We start from the raw sequence: 11940 nt of genomic DNA on the forward strand, positions 1-11940 counted from the left end.
ATTACCCTAAATACACCATACTGCAATTGGATCTCTCTTTCCCTGTGTTTCACTGGGTCCTGAACCTCACACTTAGGCAAGAATGTGTTATCCTCCGTGAGCCTCCTTGCACACACCCTATGCAAGATCAAGGAGCAGGTCTTGATGGATGTGTTTATGGGCCAACCTGGACCTAGTTCTCAGACCTGATACTCCTTGTGAAAGTCCCTCCCTGATAAATCCCTCTGAGGAAGGACCTCCTTTCTCAGAGGAAGGGCACAGTTGGCACCCACATACAGATCTTCAAAACCTCTATGGGATGCGGCGGACATAAGTGGCCTACCACAGGGAGTGGTTAGGCCCTATGCCTCTTTCAGCAAGTTTATGCCTTAGTCTAGTCACTGTATTGTGTTCTGCCCGCTGGGAAGACCCCGGAGATGCTCAATTGACTTTGAGCTTTGCTTTCTGTAAGAGAAACTGGAGCAAAGGCTGTCCCCCTTCACCTCATTGAAAGCAGGTGACACTATAATAGCAACACATCACTGTTCAGATCCTTAGGGGATCGATTTGGAGGCTAAATTGTCCCAGCCCGTGCCCCATTATCTCTCTGTAATCCTTTCTAGCGACTGCTAAGAGGTCCCTTTGAGCTGCTGAGTCAGTCGAGGTTAAGATACGGTCTTTTCCCGCCCCTGCTCACATGCATCAAGAGGGAAGGAATCTGCAGCATTTTCATTTAGCAAAATGTGCCTTAATTTTTGGCTGACCTTTTCTCTCGTGGACCTGAGACCTCAGCCTGGATATTTGCCTTTTTTACATAGTCCACACGCAAAGCATTAGCAGATCTGAAGAGTTCTTGCCTGTTTTTCAAGGTCAGCAGAAAGGAAAGGCTGTCTCTGACAAAGGTTGGCCCACTAGAGAATGAATGCCATCATCTTTGCTCACCAGACATACGGCAAGCCATGCATTCTATGAATAAGAGCTCAATCCACCTGCTGAGTATTGCCACCTGGTGTTTCCTTGTAGAACTACTTCTGTCCTGTCTTTGTGTTGTGTATCTGTCATAATTGTTGACACAGTACACTTTGATTCACACATTAATAACTTGAGACAAAAGGTAAATAATAAGCTAGAGTTTTGCTTACATTACAGTGACAGCTTTTGTACCTTTATTTCTGAAAGTGTACTGTAAAAGACATTTTTAATCTCAGTGAGGATTTCCTGGTTTAAAAAAAGGCTTTAAAAAAAAAATATATATATATAAATCTTTTTTTTAAAACAAACTCAGAGTAAAGGAACAACAGCTGCAAACCTCCTTGTTGTGAGTACTTTCTTTCAATATAATTTTCAGCATAAAGAGCCATTTGACTCAAAAGAGGCGTAGGGTTGGTTATGACCTGGCACACCCAAATCTGCATCCCCAAATCTAGAAACACAGAACAGTGTTTGTGGCACTTTCAATAGGGACCAATTTGTCAGTATTGATGCAATGGGTGAATATGACTGACTGAAAGGGAATATCTCAGTTACGTATGTAATCCTCTTTCACTGAAGGGGAATGAAGACATTACGTCCCTCATACATGTACCACATCCCTGAACTACACAGGACATCACAAAACTGAATGCAAATTCCAATCGCCAGTGTTCAATATCCTTATTGTACCACTCAGAGGTGGTTAGGGTTCCCATGGGAAACCCTATATGTCAATATCAAAGTAATGTCTCTGTTCCCTCGTTCTGGGAACACATTATATATCTTAACAGAGACATTTTAAGGCTGTTTTCTTGCTTCGCTCTAACTTGTATTCTTTGAGGATTTGTCTGAGACTGACATCTAACTTACATTTTATTACCAGGGTTCCTAGTCCTGGAGAGTCACTTTCACATAGAGTTTAGTGTGATCTCTAAATAAATGCACCTGAATCAACTGGTCATGGTCTATTCATATTCTTAAATAACAGCAGGAATGTGACTCTACTGGGGGAACTTGCTTTTAATACTCACAGACACGCCTGTTTTACCCACATTAATCAAACACAGAACCAGGAAACTGGAATCACATGATTTCAGGGAAAGAGAAACTGAAGTGCAGCTGAGCTGTTGTAAGTTTGTGTCTCTGTATTCACACAGTAAAATGGCAGAAGCCAGATTTTCTCAGGATGAGCTTTCGTGTCCAGTGTGTCTGGATCTCCTGAAGGATCCAGTGACCATCCACTGTGGACACAATTACTGTAAGATCTGTATTACAGGCTGCTGGGATCAGGAGGATCAGAAGAGAGTCTACAGCTGTCCTCAGTGCAGACAGACCTTCAGTCCAAGACCTGCTTTAGCTAGAAACACCATGCTGGCTGAACTGGTGGAGAAACTGAAGAAGACCAGACTCTCTGATGACTGTTACGCTGGAGCTGGAGATGTGCAGTGTGACGTCTGTACTGGAAGAAAATACAAAGCCGTCAAGTCCTGTCTGATGTGTCTGAACTCTTACTGTCAGAATCACCTCGAGCAACATGAGAGTTTCTTTAGAGGAAAGAGACACAATTTGACTGGAGCCACTGGACGACTGCAGGAGATGATCTGCCAGAAACATGAGAAGCTTCTTGAGGTTTTCTGTTGCACTGATCAGAAATGTATTTGTGTGCTGTGTACGATGGATGAACATAAAAACCATGACACTGTATCAGCTGCAGCACATAGGACAGAGAAACAGGTATTTAACACTAGCGATCAGTTAATACTCAGTGTAGTGATCCAGTAGTACATTTATTTTCTGTGTAGAGCCCCATATTAATGATACAGAAACAGTTCCAATTGAAGCTCTACGTTTGGGTCAGTTTAACTTTTATAAAACTTACACTTGTAGTGTGAAACAGGCCTGAATCTTTATATTATTCATGTACAGTGGTGGTAAATGAACAATGATCCTTCCTGGATTTTAGACCTACAGCCATTAGTTATCAGTTCCACTTTTACTGGATTCATCTGGTCACATGTCAATGACAATTATGACAATAACAATTTATTTATATAGCACAATTAATCACAACTTCTGTCGACCAATGTGCTTTCCATTATGTAAAAAAAATAAAATAATTAAAATAAAAAACAGGAAAATACAACAAACAAATAGAAAAATGATCAAATCGTACAAATATCCCATTAGCCATATGCTTTAGAAAATAAAAATGTCTTTAGCTTGGACTTAAAAATATTAAGACAAGAGACTTGTCTAATGGATAGTGGCAAGGCATTCCAAAGCCTGGGGCAGCAAAACAGAAAGCAAGATCTTCCCTGCCCTTAGGCCTTGATTTAGGGGTAAACAATAGATCCCGGCTGGAAGACCGAAGGATTTATTGGATTTGATACTCAGTCACAAACTATGAAAGATAGGAAGGGGTCAACCGATTTAGAGATTTATAAACAAGGAGCAACATTTTAAAATCCACTCTAAGACAAACAGGCAACCAATGTAGTGAACATAAAATAGAAGTAAATGCTTCCTCTTTTTAACCCCACACAAGAGTCAAGTCGAAGCATTTTGAAAAACCTGCAAACGGGATAAAGCTGTATTGGGTAATCCCAAAATAATGTGAGTTACAGTAGTCCAGCCTAGATGAAATAAAAAAGTGATTTACTTTTTCAAAATCTTTAAAAGAAAGAAAAGGCTTTTTGATGATTTAGAGCCAGTAGTTTTCGGTTATATTTATTGTCATCCATTTGTCTTCCAGCACCAGCTGAAGGAGACGCAGAAGACGCTCCAGCAGAGAATCCAGCAGAGAGAGAAAGATCTCCAGCAGCTGAGAGAGACTGTGGAGTCTCATAAGGTGAGTCTGGAGAAGAAGAGAAGTTTGTCTCCGTCTCAGTTCAGACTCACTGAAGCTGAATCACTGTGTGTCCTAACAGCGCTCTGCACAGACAGCAGTGGAGGACAGTGAGAGGATCTTTACTGAGCTCATCCGCTCCATTAAGAGAAGCCGCTCTGAGCTGATACGACTGATCAGAGATCAGGAAAAGACTGCATTGAGTCGAGCTGAAGAACAACTGGAGCGACTGGAGCAGGAGATCAATGATCTGAGGAGGAGAGACACTGAGCTGGAGCAGCTTTCACACACACAGGATCACATCCAGTTCCTGCAGGTAACACTGATCATCTCTGTTACGTTTGAAACCCTCAATTCCTTATGGAGGGAACGGATTATGACATTAGGGGGCTTACTTGGCAGCCTGAATCCTCCCTGATTAAGAGAAAATGCCTCTGAAATTTGGCTAGTGGATTTTGCATGCTGAGCCACTCCCCATGCATATGGGAATAAAGAGATGATGGGGCATTCACTGAATTCAAGTTTTATGCTGAGGAGCGGAGAATGTGTCCCTGGCAACCAGCGACGGTTCAAGGTTGTGGCATAGGTACATAACTTATCCATTCCCTCCATCAGGGAATGAGGGTTATGTACATAACCGAGACGTTCCCTTTTGCCATTCACTACAAGTTAAGTTGTGATGACATTAGGGGTCTATGGAAAGCACCATAACCTGAACACCATCACAATCTTGTGATGCTACAAATGTTGGCAAGCCACAGCGTGTGAGACAAATGTAATGTAAAAGTCATAGTCTTCCCAATGCCCCAGCACAAACACTCTGATCCTGGTGCCCAAAGGGACCAGAGGTGAGTGCATTGATGCCGGAGATAGTCATGCCGCTGTTCCTAAACACAGAAGTCTTTTCTAAAAGAAGGAATTTCAACCTTCATGAAAAGTGCTTCAGGCCGTTCCTAATTGTTGTTACAGCACAGTGGTAATGATGGGGAGGTGAGCCTTCCAGAGAAGGGCACTGCAGAAGCCACATCCAACCCCTAGGAAGGTATGATGTGGCAACAATGATATGGACTGACCCAGGCCTGGGACAGTACTACAAAAAGAATGGGTCTCTGAGGGTGGTCTTACCTGAGAGTAGGGATGGAACAACTGCGAGCAGAAAGACAGGAAGACACGGGTTCACAGAGAGAGAGACCTTACAGTGGAAGAATACACCTATGGGATAGCAGGGAATCAAGCCATATGGACTCCTGGTCCAGTTCAGGGGCTGAACGGAGATCCGGGCAACCTAATGCTCAGGATGTAAAATCAGTCACAGTGTTGGACCAAGGCACGTTTGTCTTGCAGCAGTGGCCAGAACTGCTGCAAGGCTAGATGCACTGCCAACAGCTCCAGGCAGTTGATGTGCCAAAGCAGTCGAGGCCCTGTCTAGATCCCAGAGGCTGCCAGCCGATTGCATGTGGCGCCCCAGTCCATACTGGAGGCATCCGTCATGACAATGACATGTCGGGACACTTATTCTAAGGGCACTCCGGCCTGTAGAAAGACACGTCCGAGCGGTGTGACTACTGCTACGGGATGCCATATGCCCCAGGAGCCTATGTAAGGGTTTTAGTGATACCATCATCCTGCCTCTGAAGGAACTTAGGCAGTTCAGCATTGACTAGACATGCTATTTTGTGAAATGCAACTTCATACTCACAGAGTCTAACTCTCTCTCTCTGCAAAGGGGAGAGCTTGCTCTTTTCCCAGTTGACCCAAAGCCCCAACTGGCTGAGGTGCTGGAGCACCAGGTCCCTCTGATCGCACAACTGCTCTAGCGACTAGGCCATGATGAGCCAGTCATCAAGATAGTTGAAGACCCTGATGCACACTTCCCATAATGGGGCAAGGGTGTCCTCCGTGATCTTTGTAAAGACACAGGGGTTCAGCGACAGCCCGAAGGGGAGGACCCTGTACTGCCATGCTCGACCCTCAGACTCAAACCAAAGGAACAGCCTGTGTCAAGGAAGGATCGAGACATGAAAGTAAGCATCCTTCGGCTCAACTGCTGCAAACCAATCCTGGGGCTGGATGCAGCTGATGATGTGCTTCTGCATCAACATCTTGAACGCAGGTTTGTGAAGGGCCTGATTCAAGACTTGCAGATCCGGAATTGGCCAAAGGTCACTGCCTTTATTGGGTATGATGAAGTAAGGGCTGTAAAACCCTGACTCCATCCAAGCTGGAGGGACAGGCTCAATTGCTTCCTTCGTCAATAGGACAGCAATCTCCTCAGATTCTGATTGTCTGCATGAGCCAGTGGAATGGGTAAGGCACCGCAAGCCATGCTCCCAAATTCTGTGCAAGTTGCAGGGATAATCAACAGACTTTGCAGTGGTGCCTGTGTCCCCAGGGGTGCGTGGGGAGACATTGCATCTCCAAAACCGCAATCGTTTGGCCGCTGACGATAGGGGCATCATGGTGAGAGTGAGGAGGAAGTCCATCACTCACTGTCAACCTACGAGCCTGATGGCCTGGAGGAAAAGGAAACTGCTCTTTCTTTTAAAATGTGTGTACCACTGGCCTTTGAGCAAAACCAAGGCTCATTCATCCAGCCATGAGGGTTTGGGACTGGTAGTGTGCACCAGAGGCGGCAGTGGTGACAACACCCGAGGGGAACTGCATTTCCAAATCTTCATCCTCTGAAGATGACAGCCTATCCCCTGATGATCAATATCTGATCCTCCCATGGCGTGCCGAATGAAATGCTGAAACTTTTTCGGGATGGCCCATTTGAATCAAAGAGAAGCCACACAGGACAGTCACTGCAGGAGGAGTGACAGATCCATGGGTACGGACCCAGCGGAGAAGCTCTCACTATAACCCTAAGATCACCAAAAGAACCAGCCTGCAGTCCTCTGCTCATGGCAGAGAAACCGGGATGGGTGGTGACAGAGGGTCCCGCTTTCATTCCTTTAAGGAGGATTTGGGCTCCCAAGTAAGACCCCTAATGTCGTCACGCCATAACTCTTACTGAACAACAGAAAGGGAACAAGAAGAACAGGATCATAGTTGACTTGAGCAGATCCTGCTGTGACAGGAGACTCACAGATAAACATTAAAATCTGGAAGATATATTTAGCTGTCAAAAACCACTATTGTCATCATAAGTTAAAACGTTATTACATTTCAACTTTTTACATGCTTTTCCCTTCTGGTTTAACACATCATGAAGAAATCTGAACTTGATGATATCAATTATGTTTTTGCTTTATTCCCAAAAAAATTTATAGTAATAAATGATTGCATTTAATAGAAATATTTAAAAAGAGCATATCCAATAAAATAATGTACTTATTTAAATCTAATCTAGGCTACTGGTGAAATCAGGTGTTATAGCAAGTATTCGCCCTAATATGCATTATATTCAGTATTCACACAATATTAGCCTTTACTAAAGCTCTTGTCTAGAAACATTCATTTCATCACTGAATATGGAGATTAAACAAGACGTTTGATCGTTTTTGCAGCCGCGTCTCTTGTAGCTTGTGTCAGAAACCTACAGGTTGAAAAACGAATAGACATGTAGGTCATGAATGAATGATTGGGTGAGATTGCTTGATAATATTAAATATTATTACTCTGACTATTGCTCAGTCTCTTGTCAGAAATGTACATTCCATTTTAATCACTCATATAAGCAGCATCACCATGTGGCTCTGATGAGTTTTGATTTCTGTTTTCTGTAGAGTTTCCAGTCTCTCTCAGCTCCTGCTGAATCTACAGACCTTAATAACGATGCCTTCATTTCTCTCGTTTCATCTGATGGTCTGAGAGAATCTGTCCATCAGCTGACAGACAAACTGGAGGATTTCTGCAAAGAGGAGCTGAAGAAGATCTCAGACAGAGGTAAAGTCCTGGATCATCTGCTTACAGAAACAAGTCCATCATCATCTCATATCATGAAGAACATCATATAAGAAATGCCTTAGGAATAGATCATGAGAATCACACTGTTCATGTCTGTTGATTTCCACAGTCACAATCACCAACATTGTTCTCTGGACCAGGAAGAACTTCCTACAATGTAAGTCAGTAAGAAAACAAGCTGAAAACTCACTGAGTGTGTTCATTTTCTTCCTGTAGAAGTTTTAGAATTGTTGATATAAATGACGATTTGTACAGGATAGCTGTACTGAGACAATGATGATACACTGAACATGAAAAGTTCAGCTACATGAAAAGATCAAACAGATTCATAATTCCTGATTCTGATGTGTTTTATCTCCATCAGATTCCCATCAGCTCACTCTGGATCTGAACACAGTGAATAAACGCCTCCATCTGTCTGAGAACAACAGAGTGATTACTTACACTGGCACAGTCCAGTCTTATCCTGATCATCCTGATAGATTTGATAGTTATCAGCAGGTGTTGTGTAGAGAGGGTGTGTGTGGACGCTGTTACTGGGAGCTGCGGTGGAGTGGATCTGTATTTGGCGTGTATATATCAGTGTCATATAAGAGCATCAGCAGGAAGGGACGGGGTTATGAGTGTTTATTTGGATCTAATGATCAGTCCTGGAGTTTGTACTGTACTCCGTCCAAATACTCATTCATTCACAGTAACATAAAAACTGATCTTCCTGTAGAATCCATGAGCAGGAGAATAGGAGTGTTTGTGGATCACAGTGCAGGAACTCTGTCCTTCTACAGCGTCTCTGACACAATGAGCCTCATCCACACAGTCCAGACCACATTCACTCAGCCGCTCTATCCTGGGTTCTGTGTCGATCTAGGATCATCAGTGAAACTTTGTTGAATAGATTGACAAGAAAATCTAATGTTTTGAGCTGCATTCAGAATTTCTGTCAATGAAACAACATGTCAGAATAAATGTTTGTAATAAATCCTCATATAGACAGTAAGATCAGTGTGTGTGAGTTTTGCTGAGTGATGATGTGTATTACCCCTAAATTATATCATTACCCACTTTCAAATTTGTACTGTCATTTTGGTTCTGTTCCTTTGTCAGGTGTTATAGAGAGACCCAGTTCATTCCCACCACAGAAATCAAGCCTGAGTCAATGCATGCTAAGCAGCTAGAGCTAGCAAACCACATCAGTCCCATAAGAGGAGCCCAAGATCCTGGTTGATCAGGTGTGTGAGCCAGCCAAATCACCAATATACTAGTAGATATTTCAGTGGAACTAGATGAGCAAAAATGTCTAATTGATTGAGAAATGGAGGTAGTGCTTCCCAACCAGCCCACCCATGAATCTTCCTCCTGTGTATTTTTATTATCCCTGATCTCGCTCTACTCAGAGTCTTTGATGTCACCAGTCCCAGCCAGCACAAAGTGTTCTTCATCACACCAGTCCTGTCCATCTCTGAGTCTGCTTCCTCACCCTGTCTTCCTCTCTTTTACGCTCCACTGAAGCCAGCCATTCCATCAGCTCATGTGACTCATCAGTATCAGCTCCTGCCAGCCAGCTGAAGATTGAACCCATATTCCTTTTAGAAAACAGATTCAACAGCGTGATCTTGAAGGAACTGTGAATCAGTTGAGACCTTTGGAGGGGCAGGTGCTCAAAGTATAAAAGGGGTTCATGGAACAAGGCTTTAAATAGCACGGTTTAATATAGCAATACAGCAATATATTGTGATGCATTCCTTGTCGATTCACGTGTCGATATGGATGATTATGTATTGATACGGCAGCAAATGCTGTGATGCAGTTTTGAAAAAGAAACAGATTAGAAGAGACCATTTTAAGTTTAAAAGTAAAAAAAAAAATTCTTTCCACCTAATAATAACTGAACTGAAATGTATTAAATTGTCCCAACCTGATGCCTTTTTCTTCTCTGTTCCACAGAATAATTAAGAACAGCGGTTATAGTAAAAACTATAGAAAACACTTGTGCCTCTACATTTTCCTCTTTCTCACCAGCCTCTGTCTCCTAGCTTGCTGTTCCCTGCTCTCTTTCTGTCACGTGTGCCTCTACATTTTCCTATTTCTCACCAGCCTCTGTCTCCTAACTTGCTGTTCCCTGCTCTCTTTCTGTCACTTGTACCTCAAGGCTCAGTACTAGGGCCACTACTCTTCACGCTTTATATGTTACCCTTGGGAGATATCATCAGGAAACATGGTGTTAGCTTTCACTGTTATGCTGATGATACGCAGCTCTATATTTCCTCGCAGCCCGGTGAAACACACCAATTTGAAAAACTAATGGAATGCATAGTCGATATAAAAAATTGGATGACGAGTAATTTCTTACTGCTAAATTCAGAAAAAACAGAGGTGTTAATCATAGGGCCTAAAAACTCTGCTTGTAATAACCTAGAACACTGTCTAAGACTTGATGGTTGCTCTGTCAATTCTTTGTCATCAGTTAGGAACCTAGATGTGCTACTTGATCGCAATCTTTCCTTAGAAAGCCATGTTTCTAGCATTTGTAAAACTGCATTTTTCCATCTCAGAAATATATCTAAATTACGGCCTATGCTCTCAATGTCAAATGCAGAAACGTTAATCCATGCATTTATGACTTCAAGGTTAGACTATTGTAATGCTTTATTGGGTGGTTGTTCTGCATGCTTGGTAAACAAACTACAGCTAGTCCAAAATGCAGCAGCAAGAGTTCTTACTAGAACCAGGAAGTATGACCATATTAGCCCGGTCCTGGAACCGGAAACACTTCACATAACACCGTACTTTCTACATCATTAGAAGAATGGCATCTACGCTAATATTTGTCTGTTTCTGTCTTATTCCGAGGTCACCGTAGCCACCAGATCCAGTCCGTATCCAGATCAGAGGGTCACTGCAGTCGCCCGGATCCAGTACGTATCCAGACCAGATGGTGGATCAGCACCTAGAAAGGACCTCTACTGCCCTGAAAGACAGCGGAGACCAGGACAACTAGAGCCCAGATACAGATCCCCTGTAAAGACCTTGTCTCAGAGGAGCACCAGGACAAGACCACAGGAAACAGATGATTCTTCTGCACAATCTGACTTTGCTGCAGTCTGGAATTGAACTACTGGTTTCGTCTGGTCAGAGGAGAACTGGCCCCCCAACTGAGCCTGGTTTCTCCCAAGGTTTTTTTCTCCATTCTGTCACCGATGGAGTTTCGGTTCCTTGCCGCTGTCGCCTCTGGCTTGCTTAGTTGGGGTCACTTCATCTACAGCGATATCATTGACTTGATTGCAAATAAAAACAGACACTATTTAAACTGAACAGAGATGACATAACTGAATTCAATGATGAACTGCCTTTAACTATCATTTTGCATTAATGAGACACTGTTTTCCAAATGAATGTTGTTCAGTGCTTTGACGCAATGTATTTTGTTTAAAGCACTACATAAATAAATAAAGGTAAAAATAAAGGTGACTTGTGCCTCTACATTTTCCTCTTTCTCACCAGCCTCTGTCTCCTAGCTTGCTGTTACCTGCTCTCTTTCTATCACTTGTGCCTCTATATTTCCTTCTTTTTCTTCCTCTATCTCCATCTCCACATCTGATCTATTACATTCCACTCTCTGTCCATCTAGGAACAAGGCTCAATTTACTATTTCAGCATTAATATATTATTTTAACCATCACTACTACTCTTGCACCTAATCAATAAGTCCACCTTAAATATGGATACAAAACATTAAACAACTGATACACTGGAATATAGTGATTAATATTATTATTACTGTTGTAGTTCTTGTTGTCTAAAATTTAACACCTTTGCAATGTTAACAAATGACAGGCTACATGTGTTATTCATCTCCTTGACACTGCACTTTGATGGCAGGTCAGGTATATTATTCATTTTATATTGACATTGATATTTGTACATTTATTTCCAGAGAGATATTATTGAGTTTACAGGCTAAAGTGGTCTTGCTGTTGTAAACACTAGGGGTGTAACGATACGCGTATTCGTATTGAACCGTTCGGTACGAGGCTTTCGGTTCGGTACGCGGTACGCATTATGTACCGAACGGTTCGTTGGACTAATTAATTAAATTTGGAAAATAAAAAAGGTGTGTGAAATATAATGTTATGCGTTCAACAAGGTAGCCCAATAACCCAAACGACGTAACAGGCAATGCCCCTGACACCCCCGAAGAAAAAAAAAACACCAATTTATATGTTTATGTTAGGCTA

The 11940-nt window shown here is 42.6% G+C and overlaps 1 protein-coding gene across 1 annotated transcript; it reads left to right on the forward strand.

Annotated features, from left to right (window-relative positions):
* Positions 1-1367: 1367 nt before the first annotated feature.
* On the forward strand, positions 1368-9398 carry LOC113042639 (tripartite motif-containing protein 16-like). Its single transcript, XM_026201619.1, has 6 exons — positions 1368-2685; positions 3704-3799; positions 3879-4112; positions 7525-7684; positions 7815-7862; positions 8070-9398. Exons 1-6 carry the CDS (start codon positions 2113-2115, stop codon positions 8594-8596), a joined length of 1638 nt encoding a protein of 545 aa, XP_026057404.1. The 5' UTR covers positions 1368-2112; the 3' UTR covers positions 8597-9398.
* Positions 9399-11940: the final 2542 nt, after the last annotated feature.

The sequence above is a fragment of the Carassius auratus genome, chromosome 24 (genome assembly GCF_003368295.1).
Source record: "Carassius auratus strain Wakin chromosome 24, ASM336829v1, whole genome shotgun sequence".
Taxonomy (NCBI): Eukaryota; Metazoa; Chordata; class Actinopteri; order Cypriniformes; family Cyprinidae; genus Carassius; species Carassius auratus.

What these genes read in the sequence shown, in the direction of transcription:
- LOC113042639 (XM_026201619.1), top strand. Translation starts at nt 2,113, where the DNA reads ATGGCAGAAGCCAGATTTTCTCAGGATGAGCTTTCGTGTCCAGTGTGT. An exon ending in CACATAGGACAGAGAAACAG is followed by an intron (nt 2,686 to 3,703) that starts GTATTTAACACT and finishes TTTGTCTTCCAG; the next exon opens with CACCAGCTGAAGGAGACGCA. An exon ending in GAAGAAGATCTCAGACAGAG is followed by an intron (nt 7,685 to 7,814) that starts GTAAAGTCCTGG and finishes TGATTTCCACAG; the next exon opens with TCACAATCACCAACATTGTT.